Consider the following 16,660-nt stretch of genomic DNA (forward strand, 5'->3'; position numbering starts at 1 on the left):
AGACAAGAGATCACATATGTGCGCAGACATAAATCAGATTATAGGGCCCCTTTGCTACACTCACTCTGCGGAGTTTTAAGTACTTTACACTTAAAAGTTAAACCCCTTCTTATCGGAGCCGTAGTAAATAACTTGCCTGCAAAGTATCGGGCAGCTTTTCTAAACACTGGCATATGGCAGAGCTGAGTTTATTAAAGATTATATTTTTTTTTTTTCTGATGACAAAGAATACACATTAAAGATGGGAGAGAGATCACAATTAATCTTTAAATGTTTTAAGCAAACTCGAGGCCCTTTCTGTAGATCGCAGCTTAGTGGCGCTGGTGGACAAGTAGCCCCGCGGCATTGTCCTCATCTCTTACCAGGGCAGATTGGAGGCGGCTAAAACAAACACCAGATCGTCGGATCGTGACAAGCCATCCATCTGTACCAGTAATTCGGTTTTCATGCGACGACTGCCTTCGTGTTCCCCCCTGCCGGGAATTACAGAAGTGAATAAAGATTTACTTGTATTGAGAGCAGAGATGATGTAAGTGGGTGGGGTAAACTACACGAACAGCACAAATACATTAACCAGGAAAAACATTAAAGGGAGTTTGAAGCATTTAAAACAAAAACATACAGATACTCACCTAAGAAGAGGGAAGGATTGGGTCCTACAGAGCCTTCTAGTGCCCCCTACCTCCCTGCATTTCACCGCTGGCTACCCCATTAGCAGTCTTTGACTGATGTGTTGGAGACTGCTCTCTGTTGCTTTAGAAGCCTGAGTGCTCCCAAAGAAGGGCTCCGTACTATGCATGTGCAAGCACACTATCTTGCGCACACGCGCATGTGCAGTACGGAGGCGCCAGTCTTTGTGAGTACTCAGGCTCCTGAAGACTTCCTCCTTAGGCGAGTATCTGTTTTTTTGAGGCGGGGTTTCACGCTTCAGATTGACTTTAAGGTTATCTGCCTTGTATTTTATGTTCTTCTTTGCCCCACCAAAATAGCTCTGCCTCATTGAGGCATGACCTCCTCAACACCTCTGATGCTGCCCTGTGGTATCTGGCACCAAGAGATCAGCAGCAGATCCTTTAGAGAAAAACCGTAACCAGGAATCGAACTTCATCCCAATCGATAGCTGATACCCCCTTTCATATGAGAAATCTTATCTTTTCACAAACGGATCATCAGGGGGCTCTGTATGGCTGATATTGTGGTGAAACCCCTCTCAGGCCTGGTGCACACCAAAACCCGCTAGCAGATCCGCAAAATGCTAGCAGATTTTGAAACGCTTTTTCTTATTTTTCTGTGGCGTTTCACCTAGCATTTTGCGGTTTTGTGAAGCATTTTTGATGTAGTAGATTTCGTATACTGTTACAGTAAAGCTGTTAGTGAACAGCTTCTGTAACAAAAACGCCTGCAAAACTGCTCTGAACTGCCGTTTTTCAGAGCGGTTTGCGTTTTTCCTATACTTTACATTGGAGGCAGAAACGCCTCTGCAATCCAAAAAATGCTTCACCCCGGGAGTATGCGTTTCAGCAAAACGCCTCCCGCTCTGGTGTGAACCACCCCATTGAGATACATTGACCAAGCGTATCCGCAGCCGCAAGCGGCTGCAAAAACGCTAGAAAACCCGCTCGGTGTGCACCAGCCCTCACAGTGTGATGTCAGGACCATGGTTCTGACATCACACTGTGGGAGCCTTGGTGCATTGTGGGAAATAACAGCTGTTTACTGCTGTAAACAGCAGTAAACAGCTGCCCTCACTTTTTCCCACCCTATTAAATAATCACCATGAAAAGTCTGCAAAGTGGAGAGCCAACCTTGATCAAGTTAAATGTTTGCTAAACATATTTTGAAAAGTTGTGGTGATTGGAGCTTTTCCTTTCTATAACATTACTCACCCTGGCCCGGTTCCTCTCTGACTCATCACTGACTCCAGCTCATCCAGGAAAATGGTGGATGGGGCGTGATAGCGGGCGAGTTCAAACAGAACCTGCGTCAGAAAAAAACAGTAAATGTTTAAATACACATGCTTTCTGTATTTGACTGTCAGGCATGGGGCTTGCCCAGAAAAACATTATTATACAGGTGAGACTGCCTTTGTTCTTACCCGCACCAGCTTCTCAGAGTCGCCCCTCCACTTGCTGACAATGGTGGAGGCGGAGATATTAAAGAATGTCGTGTTGCATTCTGTGGCCACGGCTTTGGCAAGCAAAGTCTTCCCAGTGCCTAAAACATGGCAGCATATAAAAGAAAAATAACATTTTTATTGCGCTTTTCTCCTGGCGGACTCAAAGCGCCAGAGCTGCAGGCGCTAGGGCGCGCTCAGTAGCCCGAGGACTCCTTACTGAATAGGTGCTGGCTTACTGAACAGTGTCAGAGGCAAAACCCTTAACCAGTACACTGTCCAGCCACTGTTGTAGTAAACAAACATGGTAAATCATAGACAGCAGGCAGGCAGTACAAAACCCTGCATTTCCCCAGTTCTCATTATGGGAGGCGCACATAACTGCAGTCACGCAACCATTCCCCCATCCCCAATACGATCTGATATGACCTTTACTACCTAATAGAAGACTTAAAGAGAAGCCGTAACCAAGGATTGAACGCCATCTCAATCAGGAGCTGATACCCCCTTTTACATGAGGAATCTATTCCTTTTCACAAACGGATCATCAGGGGGCTCTGTATGGCTGATATTGTGGTGAAACCCCTCCCACAGGAAACTGTGAGGACCATTGTGCTGACAGTTTCCAGGCTGTGAACCTCGTTGCATTGTGGGAAATAGCTGTTTATAGCTGTTTCCAACTGTCAAAAAAGCAAGCAGCAGCTACTTCCACTGACATCACCTGCCAGCAGTAAAAATGTGACCATGTGATAAGTGTCAGAGTGTAAATCAGGGAGAGGAAAGATTTTACAATGGGAAAACACTGACATAATCATTTACACATAATTATTGTAAAAATGAAGCACTTTTTTATTACATTATTTTCACTGGAGTCCCTCTTTAAATCTAGCCACAGAAAAAAAAACCTCAAAATGGTCTAACCCCTTTCTACACTAAGGTAATTATTTTTTTTCATTACCTGAACTTGAGCTTTAGGTTAAAGTCCTTGTTCAGCCTCCCATTAATGCATATGATAGTAAACTTGCATTAATTAAAGCAAGCCTGAAATGAAAAGCCTTCTGATATAATGAATTTTATGTGTAGTATGGATAAAGACTATAACATTAGAATCAAAGAAAAGTGTTTTATATATGTATTTTTTTGTTATATCGCTTTTTCTTGCATTGCGTCATTCTGTCACAGTTGCAGTTTTGAAGCCATACTCTGTATTTTAAGACATAAAACAGAGCAGAAATAATGACCTTTTAAAAGTTCCTGCAGAAAAAAATTATCTCAAGCTGTCTCTCACTGTTTCTTAAAATGACCCTGACCAGTGGGGTAAATTTAAAATTGGTACTCACCTGGGGCTTCCTCCAGCCCACCGTAGGCTGTCAGGTACTCCAGCGTCCTCCTGGCTCCGTTCTGGGTTCCTCTGCTCGGTTACCGGCGACACTCCCGCTGAGTGTCGGGGCTTGACTTCCTGATCGGTGACGCTCCTCGTCATCGCGTCGGCCGGCGTTACAGTACTGCGCATGCACGGTTTTCAAACTATGAACCACGCATGCATAGTACTGTCGCGCCAGCCGGCGTGATGACGCGTAGTGGGCAGCGTGATGACGAGGAGCGTCACCGATCAGGAAGTCAAGCCCCGACACTCAGCGGGAGTGTCGCCGGTAACGGAGACGCCAGAGGGACCCAGAACAAAGCCAGGAGGACGCCGGGGGACCTCGCAGCCTACGGTGGGCTGGAGGAAGCCCCAAGTGAGTACCAATTTTAAATTTACCCCTCTGTTCAGGGTCCCTTTAAATGCTTCAAACAACAGGACTCAACCAAGTTGGGTCAAACAGCTCAGAGGAGCTCTCTTGCATAGATTTTTTTTAGTCTTCCTGTACTGGAAAACAATATGAGACTCTTTTCTTTGCTACTAATGTTCGCTTTCTTAGCTGTACTACACATATAATGCATTATCTCATAAGTTTATTTTCACTTCAGGTTTGCTTTAACTACTTGATACACTGGTCTTAACAGCCATATACACTGACCCTAACCTCTATGTATGCTGGTCCTATCTCCTATCTTCCCTGTACACTAGCCCTAGTCTCCCTGTACCCCAGCCTCTCTGTACACTAGCCCTAGTCTTTAGCCTAACCTCTCTTATCACTGGCCCTATGGCAAAGGTTAATACAGCTCATCTCAAAGGAAGACCAATAATTGCCGTACCTGGAGGTCCGTACAGCAGCAGCCCTTTCCAAGGAGACAGGATTCCTGTGAAGAGTTGTGGATACTATAAACAAAATACAAAATTACATTATTACCTTCACAAAACCCAGGCTTTCAAAACAAAAACAAAAAAAGTTTTAAAATAGCTAAAACTACCCAGTCAAAAAAAACCACATACAGTAGAGTCTCTTTAATCTGAAACTCAGCAAGCCAGCAGTCTCCAGTCCACCAACCAGCACAAATCGTAGGCAGTACTCACAGTGGTGAAGAAGGCCAACATCTAAGGCTGTTTGTGGGTTCTGCTCTGCTTAAAGCGTACCAGAGCCACGAAAATGTAAAAGACTTATCCATACCTGGGGCTTCCTCCAGCCCCATCTGCATGGATCGCTCTCATGTCGTCCTCAGTCTTCTGCAGCTCCACTACCAGGTCCCGTAACTTCAGCCAGTCACGGCCAGTCTGCGCAAGAGAAGTGCGCTATTTACATATCTCTCTAGCAGCTGCTGGAGATATATGTAAATAGCGCATTTCTCTTGCGTCAGACTGGCCGTGACTGGCTGAAGTTACGGGACCCGGTCCTGGCGCTGCAGAAGACTGAGGATGACATGAGAGCGATCCATGCAGATGGGGCTGGAGGAAGCCCCAGGCATGTATAAAACTTTTATATTTTGTCGGCTTTGGTTTCCTTTAAAGAGACTCTGAAGCGACTTTAAAAACAGCTTTTTAGCTTATATTCTACATGGGCATGTGTGCCCCTGCTAAACCGCCGCTATCCCGTGGCTGAACGAGGGGTCTTTACCCCCCAAATCCCCCCCTGCAAAATCCACAACCAACTTGGTCGTAGATTTTGCTCTTCCTGGAGCCAGAGCTAATGGCTGTAGCTCTGCCTCTATGAGCGTCTATCAGTGGCCTCTCGCGTCTATCAGTGGCCTCTCAGGGCTGCAGCCATTATCCCTGCCTCAACAGGAAGCGATCCCCGGACACCACGGAGGGGATTTGGGGGGTAAAGACCCCTCGTTCAGCCGCGGGATAGTGGCGTTTTAGGAGGGGCAAACATGCCCATGTAGAATATAAGCTAAAAAGCTGTTTTTAAAGTCGCTTCAGACTCTCTTTAAAGACTGACTGGGTTCCATGGCTCCCCCAAGGATAATATACGGTACTTTCCATTACTGTATTTAAACATTTAATACAGAGATCATGGTGTGTATATAGAGTGGGGTATAGCGCTGTATTAGCTGGGCCTATAATACAGAGATCATGGTATGTACTGTATATAGCAGGCGCGGAGCTAGGGGGGGTCGGGGTAGGACAAGTGCCCCGGGGCGCCTGGTCCCCAAGGGCGCCCTCCGCCTGGCTGAGCTGCGGGTTTTTTTTTTTATTTGTTTTTTTTTTTTTTGGCGGCGGAGGGGAGCAGCGCAGAGAAGAGAGAGAGCTGTGCGGACGGTGGGGAAGGGGGGCCATATCCCCCCTCCTTCCCTCACCTTAGGTGCTCTCTCCCTCCCTCGCTGTCCCCTCCAATGTCCGGGTGGCTCTTGGCTGGCAGCGGCGGGCGGAACTCACCTCCGTGTCGCTCAAGCGCCGGGCTAGAAGTTCGGGTGCGCAGCCGCTGCTCTGGTCTGGACCAGACCAGAGTAGTGGCAGATCCATCCGGCGCTGCGACGAGACGGAGGTAAGTTCCGCCCGCCGCTGCCAGCCACCCGGACATTGGAGGGGACAGCGAGGAAGGGAGAGCAGCTCTTCTCTGCGCTGCTCCCCTCCTGCTGGGGAGGGGGACACCTGACCTGGCTACCTACTCTGGGCACATATACCCCTGCCTACATATACTGGACTTATATCCCTGGCTACCTACTCTGGGCACATATACCCCTGGCTACCTACTCTGGGCACATATACCCCTGGCTACCTACTCTGGGCACATATACCCCTGGCTACCTACTCTGGGCATATATACCTCTGGCTACCTACTCTGGGCACATATACCCCTGGCTACCTACTCTGGGCACATATACCCCTGGCTACCTACTCTGGGCATATATACCCCTGGCTACCTACTCTGGGCACATATACCCCTGGCTAGCAACTCTGGGCACATATACCCCTGCCTACATATACTGGGCATATACCCCTGGCTACCTACTCTGGGCACATATACCCCTGGCTACCTACTCTGGGCACATATACCCCTGGCTACCTACTCTGGGCACATATACCCCTGGCTACCTACTCTTGGCACATATACCCCTGCCTACATATACTGGGCATATACCCCTGGCTACCTACTCTGGGCACATATACCCCTGGCTACCTACTCTGGGCACATATACCCCTGCCTACATATACTGGGCATATACCCCTGGCTACCTACTCTGGGCACATATACCCCTGGCTACCTACTCTTGGCACATATACCCCTGCCTACATATACTGGGCATATACCCCTGGCTACCTACTCTGGGCACATATACCCCTGGCTACCTACTCTGGGCACATATACCCCTGGCTACCTACTCTGGGCACATATACCCCTGGCTACCTACTCTGGGCACATATACCCCTGGCTACCTACTCTGGGAACATATACCCCTGGCTACCTACTCTGGGAACATATACCCCTGGCTACCTACTCTGGGCACATATACCCCTGGCTACCTACTCTGGGCACATATACCCCTGGCTACCTACTCTGGGCACATATACCCCTGGCTACCTACTCTGGGCATATATACCCCTGGCTACCTACTCTGGGCACATATACCCCTGGCTACCTACTCTGGGCACATATACCCCTGGCTACCTACTCTGGGCACATATACCCCTGGCTACCTACTCTGGGCACATATACCCCTGGCTACCTGTTCTGTGGACATCTCTACCCCTGGCTACCTGTTCTGGGGACATCTATACTGCTGGCCACCTATTCTGGGGACACCTATAGACCTGGGGCTACCTATTTTTGGGGAAGCACTGCTGTCAGATTGAGTGTATTTTGGGGAACTGCTGCCAGGTGAGAGGTGTCTACCATATTAAGGGGGCATTCTGCCTATTTATGTGAAATGCTGTCTATTTATGTGCCTCATGACTGCTGAATTTGTCTTGTTGGGGGCCTCATGGTTACTGAATTTGTCTTGTTGGGGGCCTCATGATTTGTTGGGGGCCTCAAGATCGCTGAATTTGTCTTGTTAGGGGCCTCATGATTGCTGAATTTGTCTTGTTAGGGGCCTCATGATTGCTGAATTTGTCTTGTTGGGGGCCTCAGGATTGCTAAATTTGTCTTGTTGGGGGCCTCATGATTGCTGAGTTGGTCATGTTGGGGGCCTCATGTTTACTCATGATTGCGGAATTTGTCTTGATGGGGGGGGCTCATGATTGCTGAATTTGTCTTGGAACATGCTGGAAGGTACATACTGAGGGAGGGTGGGTGAGCGTGAGCCTGCTAACCTCCATGTACATTTGAAGGGGCGTGACCAAATGTGGAGCACCCATAACCACGCCCACATTTGGTCACGACCCTTCACCTTAGGGGGCGCATTAATAGTCTTTGTCCCCGGGCGCTGAAAACCCTAGCTACGCCTCTGGTATATAGAGTGGGGTATAGTACTGTATTAGCTGGGCCTATAATACAGAGATCATGGTATGTATATAGAGTGGGGTATAGTCCTGTATTAGCTGGGCCTATAATACAGAGATCATGGTGTGTATATAGAGTGGGGTATAGTGCTGTATTAGCTGGGCCTATAATACAGAGATCATGGCATGTATATAGAGTGGGGTATAGTGCTGTATTAGCTGGGCCTATAATACAGAGATCATGGTGTGTATATAGAGTGGGGTATAGCGCTGTATTAGCTGTGCCTATAACACAGAGATCATGGTGTGTATATAGAGTGGGGTATAGTGCTGTATTAGCTGGGCCTATAATACAGAGATCATGGTGTGTATATAGAGTGGGGTATAGTGCTGTATTAGCTGGGCCTATAATACAGAGGTCATGGTATGTATATAGAGTGGGGTATAGCGCTGTATTAGCTGGGCCTATAATACAGAGATCATGGTGTGTATATAGAGTGGGGTATAGCGCTGTATTAGCTGAGCCTATAATACAGAGATCATGGTGTGTATAGAGTGGGGTATAGCGCTGTATTAGCTGGGCCTATAATACAGAGATCATGGTATGTATATAGAGTGGGGTATAGTGCTGTATTAGCTGGGCCTATAATACAGAGATCATGGTATGTATATAGAGTGGGGTATAGTGCTGTATTAGCTGGGCCTATAATACAGAGATCATGGTATGTATATAGAGTGGGGTATAGTACTGTTAGCTGGGCCTATAATACAGAGATCATGGTATGTATATAGAGTGGGGTATAGTACTGTTAGCTGGGCCTATAATACAGAGATCATGGTATGTATATAGAGTGGGGTATAGCGCTGTATTAGCTGGGCCTATAATACAGAGATCATGGCATGTATATAGAGTGGGGTATAGTGCTGTATTAGCTGGGCCTATAATACAGAGATCATGGTATGTATACAGAGTGGGGCATAGTACTGTATTAGCTGGGCCTATAATACAGAAATCATGGTGTGTATATAGAGTGGGGCATAGTACTGTATTAGCTGGGCCTATAAAACAGAGCTCATGGTGTGTATATAGAGTGGGGTATAGCGCTGTATTAGCTGGGCCTATAATACAGAGATCATGGTATGTATATAGAGTGGGGTATAGTGCTGTATTAGCTGGGCCTATAATACAGAGATCATGGTATGTATATAAAGAGGGGTATAGTACAGTATTAGCTAGGCCTATAATGTAGAGATCATGGTATGTATATAGAGTGGGGTATAGCGCTGTATTAGCTGGGCCTATAATACAGAGATCATGGTATGTATATAAAGAGGGGTATAGTACAGTATTAGCTAGGCCTATAATGTAGAGATCATGGTATGTATATAGAGTGGGGTATAGCGCTGTATTAGCTGGGCCTATAATACAGAGATCATGGTATGTATACAGAGTGGGGCATAGTACTGTATTAGCTGGGCCTATAATACAGAGATCATGGTGTGTATATAGAGTGGGGTATAGTGCTGTATTGGCTGGGCCTATAATACAGAGATCATGGTGTGTATATAGAGTGGGGTATAGCGCTGTATTAGCTGGGCCTATAATACAGAGATCATGGTATGTATATAAAGAGGGGTATAGTACAGTATTAGCTAGGCCTATAATGTAGAGATCATGGTATGTATATAGAGTGGGGTATAGCGCTGTATTAGCTGGGCCTATAATACAGAGATCATGGTATGTATATAAAGTGGGGTATAGTACAGTATTAGCTAGGCCTATAATGTAGAGATCATGGTATGTATATAGAGTGGGGTATAGCGCTGTATTAGCTGGGCCTATAATACAGAGATCATGGTATGTACTGTATATAGAGTGGGGTATAGCGCTGTATTAGCTGGGCCTATAATACAGAGATCATGGTATGTACTGTATATAGAGTGGGGTATAGTACAGTATTAGCTGGGCCTATAATACAGAGATCATGGTATGTATACAGAGTGGGGCATAGTACTGTATTAGCTGGGCCTATAATACAGAGATCATGGTGTGTATATAGAGTGGGGCATAGTACTGTATTAGCTGGGCCTATAATACAGAGCTCATGGTGTGTATATAGAGTGGGGTATAGCGCTGTATTAGCTGGGCCTATAATACAGAGATCATGGTATGTATATAGAGTGGGGTATAGTGCTGTATTAGCTGGGCCTATAATACAGAGATCATGGTATGTATATAGAGTGGGGTATAGTGCTGTATTAGCTGGGCCTATAATACAGAGATCATGGTATGTATATAGAGTGGGGTATAGTGCTGTATTAGCTGGGCCTATAATACAGAGATCATGGTATGTATATAGAGTGGGGTATAGTGCTGTATTAGCTGGGCCTATAATACAGAGATCATGGTATGTATATAGAGTGGGGTATAGTACTGTTAGCTGGGCCTATAATACAGAGATCATGGTATGTATATAGAGTGGGGTATAGTACTGTTAGCTGGGCCTATAATACAGAGATCATGGTATGTATATAGAGTGGGGTATAGTACTGTATTAGCTGGGCCTATAATACAGAGATCATGGTATGTATATAGAGTGGGGTATAGTGCTGTATTAGCTGGGCCTATAATACAGAGATCATGGTATGTACTGTATATAGAGTGGGGTATAGTGCTGTATTAGCTGGGCCTATAATACAGAGATCATGGTATGTATATAGAGTGGGGTATAGTGCTGTATTAGCTGGGCCTATAATACAGAGATCATGGTATGTATATAGAGTGGGGTATAGTACTGTATTAGCTGGGCCTATAATACAGAGATCATGGTATGTATATAGAGTGGGGTATAGTGCTGTATTAGCTGGGCCTATAATACAGAGATCATGGTATGTACTGTATATAGAGTGGGGTATAGTGCTGTATTAGCTGGGCCTATAATACAGAGATCATGGTATGTATATAGAGTGGGGTATAGTGCTGTATTAGCTGGGCCTATAATACAGAGATCATGGTGTGTATATAGAGTGAGGTATAGTGCTGTATCAGCTGGGTCTATAATACAGAGATCATGGTATGTATATAGAGTGGGGTATAGTGCTGTATTAGCTGGGCCTATAATACAGAGATCATGGTATGTACTGTATATAGAGTGGGGTATAGTGCTGTATTAGCTGGGCCTATAATACAGAGATCATGGTATGTATATAGAGTGGGGTATAGTGCTGTATTAGCTGGGCCTATAATACAGAGATCATGGTATGTATATAGAGTGGGGTATAGTGCTGTATTAGCTGGGCCTATAATACAGAGATCATGGTATGTACTGTATATAGAGTGGGGTATAGTGCTGTATTAGCTGGGCCTATAATACAGAGATCATGGTATGTATATAGAGTGGGGTATAGTACTGTATTAGCTGGGCCTATAATACAGAGATCATGGTATGTATATAGAGTGGGGTATAGTGCTGTATTAGCTGGGCCTATAATACAGAGATAATAATAATAATAATAATCCGAACATTTATATAGCGCTTTTCTCCTGTCGGACTCAAAGCGCTCAAGAGCTGCAGCCACTGGGACGCGCTCAGGAGGCCACCCTGCAGTGTTAGGAAGTCTTGCCTTAAACTCCTTCCTGAATAGGTACTGACCCTAGCCAGGATCGAACCCTGGTCTCCCATGTCAAAGGCAGTGCCCTTAACCAGTACTCTATTCAGCCACTGCTATCATGGTATGTACTGTATATAGAGTGGGGTATAGTGCTGTATTAGCTGGGCCTATAATACAGAGATCATGGTATGTATATAGAGTGGGGTATAGTGCTGTATTAGCTGGGCCTATAATACAGAGATCATGGTGTGTATATAGAGTGAGGTATAGTGCTGTATCAGCTGGGTCTATAATATAGAGATCATGGTATGTATATAAAGTGGGTTATAGTACAGTATTAGCTAGCCCTATTTTTCAAAGCAAGTGATTTTGGTGCTCTACGCTAAGCGAATCTGGGCACTGCTATAGCACTATTGTTATAGTACGCATCCGGCGCAAGGTTAATTTGGGGTTTCGGCGATCACCACTCGAGTCACTGCAACTCGGAGGGGGAAAAGTATTCAACGCCGCCGGGAATTTAAGCGGCAGAAGGGTGTGCCGTCATTCGCCCAGCTCACCGGTAGCGTTACTATACATACAGTATGCCTATTTTTACCATTGAGTCTCAAGCAACCAGAAAGCACACTTATCCGCATCACCCAATCCCCGTGGGTGCCGGATAACCAGAACTCTACTGTATATAGAAACGCAAACACATTACTGACAGTGTAAAGGTCTGCTGAGACCTCCAAACCCTCTACAGCCCTTATTCAATTCAGAGCCGGGACAACGTCCTCCAGCACCCAAGGCTGAGACACCAAAGTGCGCCCCTCCATCCCTGCCACCCACCCCAGCCGTCACACACTCATTGCTATTAGACTTAACCTCTTAATCTCTAGTTATCTGGCTTGCAGTCACTGCCATCTATCCCCTTTTCTTATTTCTCTCTGCTTCAAACACAATAGGGGAATGATAGCTGAGTGAGCTGTGCTCCCTCCTACACTGCGCCCTGAGGCTGGAGCCTCTTTCGTCTCTGCCTCAGCCTGCCCACTCCTACACTGCGCCCTGAGCCTGGAGCCTCTCTCGCCTCTGCCTTGGCCTCTGCGCCCCCTCCTACACTGCGCCCTGAGGCTGGAGCGTCTCTCGCCTCTGCCTTGGCCCTGCGCCCCTTCTACACTGCGCCCTGAGGCTGGAGCCTCTCTCGCCTCAGCCCTGCGCCCCCTCCTACACTGCGCCCTGAGGCTGGAGCCTCTCTCGCCTCAGCCCTGCGCCCCCTCCTACACTGTGCCCTGAGGCTGGAGCCTCTCTCGCCTCTGCCCGCCCACTCCTACACTGCGCCCTGAGGCTGGAGCCTCTCTCGCCTCAGCCCTGCGCCCCCTCCTACACTGTGCCCTGAGCCTGGAGCCTCTCTCGCCTCTGCCTCAGCCTGCCCACTCCTACACTGCGCCCTGAGGCTGGAGCCTCTCTCGCCTCTGCCTCAGCCTGCCCACTCGTACACTGCGCCCTGAGGCTGGAGCCTCTCTCGCCTCTGCCTCGGCCCTGCGCCCCCTCCTACACTGCGCCTTGAGACTGGAGCCTCTCTCGCCTCAGCCCTGCGCCCCCTCCTACACTGCGCCCTGTGGCTGGAGCCTCTGTCGCCTCAGCCCTGCGCCCCCTCCTACACTGTGCCCTGAGGCTGGAGCCTCTCTCGCCTCTGCCTCGGCCCTGTGCCCCCTCCTACACTGCTCCCTGAGGCTGGAGCCTCTCTCGCCTCTGCCTCGGCCCTGTGCCCCCTCCTACACTGCGCCCTGAGGCTGGAGCCTCTCTCGCCTTAGCCCTGCGCCCCCTCCTACACTGCGCCCTGAGGCTGGAGCCTCTCTCGCCTCTGCCTCAGCCCGGCCCTGAATTCAATTGACTTTTTTCTCCTAGGTTTTCTCCTAGGTGATATTTTCACACCTTTTAAAATGCTTTTTAAGCCACCAGCCAGCAAGAATAATTTTGGCAGTACTTTTTAACCTACTTTTTTCTAATTGCAGAGTGCTGGGAAGTTACTTTAAACAGAAGATAAACAATTATTTCCTAGGAGAAAGTTACTATTTGAATGCAGTAGGAGGATTATTATTTGCAGCAGTGTTTCTCAGTGATGGACTCACCCGGATAGGATAGACAACAGCCTCTTTCACTAGCCTCTTAGCTGCATCCAGCCCGATGATGTCATCCCACCGCACGTTGGGGTTCTGCAGGTAGATGTCCTGTAGGAAGCCACAAACAAGCCGGCTTCAGAGATTTCCCGATTCTAGAAGGTTCTAACATCAGATTGGTCCTGTGACGGCCTTTACATGAATTCAGAGCTAAATCCTAAGGGGGAATCCCGCTCTTACAGCAGGGCTGATATACGAGGGGCTCATTTACACTGATGGTATAAGTGGCGTCATTTTTCTGCCTTTTCACCGCGCAGTCAGTCATGGTATTAGGACAATGTTTAAAGAGTACCCGAGGTGACACGTGACATGTAATAAGAGATAGACATGTATTAGCTGTGCCTATAATACAGAGATCATACTGTATGTACAGTACCAGGCATACAAATAACTAGACTTTTTGTTTTAAGAAGGCAAACTTTTGTTTTCCACATTAATTGGAAGTATGCCTGAGCTAAAATCTATGAACTATTGACCCTTTTATCTCTTTCTTGCTCACAGAAGCCATTTTCTGCCAGGAAAGTGTTGTATGGCTGTAATTCCTTATCAGTGACGGTTACGCTACAGTGTGACCCGGCCCCAATCTGGACAGAAACTGCCACTTACATACCTGACGTTAAACTCTTTTACACAGAGAAAGAAAAGAAGGAACACAGTCTTTTTATTTGTGTGCTTGGCACTACATATACAGGTCTATCTCATCATGTCACCTTGTGTGTCCTTTAAGCTTGTGCATCCTTTTCCTTTTTCGTTATAAACTTTTGGTATATCTGAAGAGAGGAGATGTTGTACATGGAAGGGGAGGCTGTATAAGGGAGGAGGAGAGTGGAACATGATTGCCGATCTGCAGAGAAAAATATACAGTAGCAGGCGTGCCGGTGCCCACTGAGGATCTGTTTGGGACTGGGTGTATTTATGTGACACCCATGGGTCTTTTGTCTGATGACCATTGTGATGTGGTCATTCCTGTGATTACAGTGTCTGTAGAAGACTGTCTCACCCGGCTGATCACTGCCGCCAGTTCCCTCATCTCACTGCTGGCCCCGACATAAGCACTGACCGGCTTAAGCAAGCGTTCCTGGGGGAGAGAAGAGAATATGTAGTGAAAGGATATAGTTCTGTAAGAAGAGGACCATTATTACATTAAATGTAACTTCATGTACAAGTCTCTTACATGGACGGCAAACTCCAGTCCTCAGGGGCAGAGGTCGTCACACATTTTTTGCGCAGCTCAAGTTAATTGATGGGAATGAATTAGGAAAGGTGTGGCTCATCAAGTAGAGCACATCTCTCCATTTCTCAGTCCACCCTAAACACTGGCATGGATCTGGCCCTCAAGGACCGGAGTTCCACACCTGTGCAGATAAAAAGGCTCAAAACTGGTTCCTGATTAATACCGCGTTTCCCCGAAAATAAGACACTGTCTTATATACATTTTTGCTCCAAAAGATGTGCTAGGGCTGTAGTTTTCCTATGCAAAATGTATATACTGCATGCCATGCTGAAACACAAGCAGCATACACAGAGCCTGTGGTTTGCAGATATTGTCTCTCTCTCTCTGGGTGAGTCTATTTCTTGCAGGCAGAGAACTCTGTCAGGCTCCCCCGAGCTATGATAGGATAAGCTGTGTGTCCTGGGAAAAGGTGAAGTGCTGCTGATGCTTATCACGACAGATCAGGGGGGCTGGCTCCACCAAAAACACAAATTGCCTGACACATATACAGGACTGCAGAACTCGCATTATACTGCTGCTCTCCTGCATCCAGGCTTTGTATTGAGTTTGACTTGCTTTTGTTATGTGGGCTGCCGCTAGGGCTTACATTCGGGGGATGTCTTATATTTCAAGCATGCTAGGAATTTCTGCTAGGGCTTATTCTCGGGAGATGTCTTACTTCAGGGGAAACGCGGTACTGCTTTAAGGCCCATTCACACTTGTGCATTTTCAGAGTGATTTCAGCATTGCTGAAAATCGCTAGCGGTTTGAAAAACGTGTATACAATGAAAGTATATGGAAGTGTTCTCATCTAAGCGATTTGCAATGAAACGCAAACGTGTTGTCTGCAGCATTTTCTGAGCGATTCTGGAGCAATTCTGCAGGATAAATTGAACTAGAAATCAGAAGACGCTAATCGCTATACAGTATAAAATCGCTGGGAAATCTCTAGGAAAAAAACGCCAGAAAAATCTATCAGCGTTTGCGTTAGCGATTTCTAGTGTGAATGGACCCTTAACCAGTTCTTCACCACTGTATCGTATATCTATGCCCCTGTGGACTTCACTTCACCACCAGGGGCGTAGATACACGTATCTGGCTGCTTGCAGCGGTGCATGAAAAATTCACACAAATCAAAAACACAGGGGTCAATAAGCATTACCACATTCGGCAATGCAGAAAATAGGAGATTTTGTCAAACACCAAACATCTAGTCAAACACCAATTAGCACATTGAAAAGTACAATTGCCGAGTACTGGGGTAAATTACTGACTTGTGCGGTAAATACCTCAATAAATGGCAATTCACGAAGATTAGAGCATGCGATAAAACAAGTGAGATGTTCAGTATTTTAACTCCAGTCAGGAGCTGTCCCTATCTAACAATCAGCATGCAGTAAAATTGATAGACAAGGGAGACAGCCAATAGGAACAGCCTCTTGGTCCTGCTACACATTTGATCCGATGCACTGCTGGGCGGGACATCAGGGAAAAAATTAAGTGCAGAAGAAGAATACATACAAAGAGGCTTTTCTGTATCCCTTGGGATGTGCAGATCTATACTGTATACCAGTACACAGAAGAGAGCCCTCTAGTGACATACATGCACATCTAAAAGGATGCAGGAAGCTTTTTACTTCACAAAACTGAAGCAGGGACAGCTGAAGCAAACCACTTGTCAGAGAAGAATCACAGCTTCCTGCCAGGCCTTCTCCACAGCTGGAGACATCACCAAGGCGTACATATAATTAAGCTGCTGTGAGATTTGGGCGCAGGCTAAAGCTAAAAAAAAGTCTCAT

The 16,660-nt window shown here is 46.7% G+C and overlaps 2 protein-coding genes across 4 annotated transcripts in view; one reads left to right on the top strand and one right to left on the bottom strand.

Moving 5' to 3' along the window:
* The window catches only part of ST8SIA5 (ST8 alpha-N-acetyl-neuraminide alpha-2,8-sialyltransferase 5), a 989,793-nt gene that overhangs the window by 608,099 nt on the left and 365,034 nt on the right, over positions 1-16,660 (top strand). The gene's annotated exons all lie outside the window — the stretch shown is intronic.
* Positions 1-16,660, bottom strand: part of KATNAL2 (katanin catalytic subunit A1 like 2) — a 67,664-nt gene that overhangs the window by 9,495 nt on the left and 41,509 nt on the right. For all 3 annotated transcript variants that reach the window (XM_068271901.1, XM_068271893.1, XM_068271896.1), the window contains exons 8-13: positions 14,649-14,726; positions 13,601-13,699; positions 4,313-4,376; positions 2,096-2,214; positions 1,887-1,978; positions 363-473 (exon numbers count right to left, since the gene is read on the bottom strand). In XM_068271901.1, the coding sequence (XP_068128002.1) occupies positions 363-473; positions 1,887-1,978; positions 2,096-2,214; positions 4,313-4,376; positions 13,601-13,699; positions 14,649-14,726 (563 nt within the window). The remainder of the gene's footprint in view (positions 1-362; positions 474-1,886; positions 1,979-2,095; positions 2,215-4,312; positions 4,377-13,600; positions 13,700-14,648; positions 14,727-16,660) is intronic.

Source organism: Hyperolius riggenbachi, chromosome 1 (assembly GCF_040937935.1).
Source record: "Hyperolius riggenbachi isolate aHypRig1 chromosome 1, aHypRig1.pri, whole genome shotgun sequence".
NCBI classification, from domain to species: Eukaryota; Metazoa; Chordata; class Amphibia; order Anura; family Hyperoliidae; genus Hyperolius; species Hyperolius riggenbachi.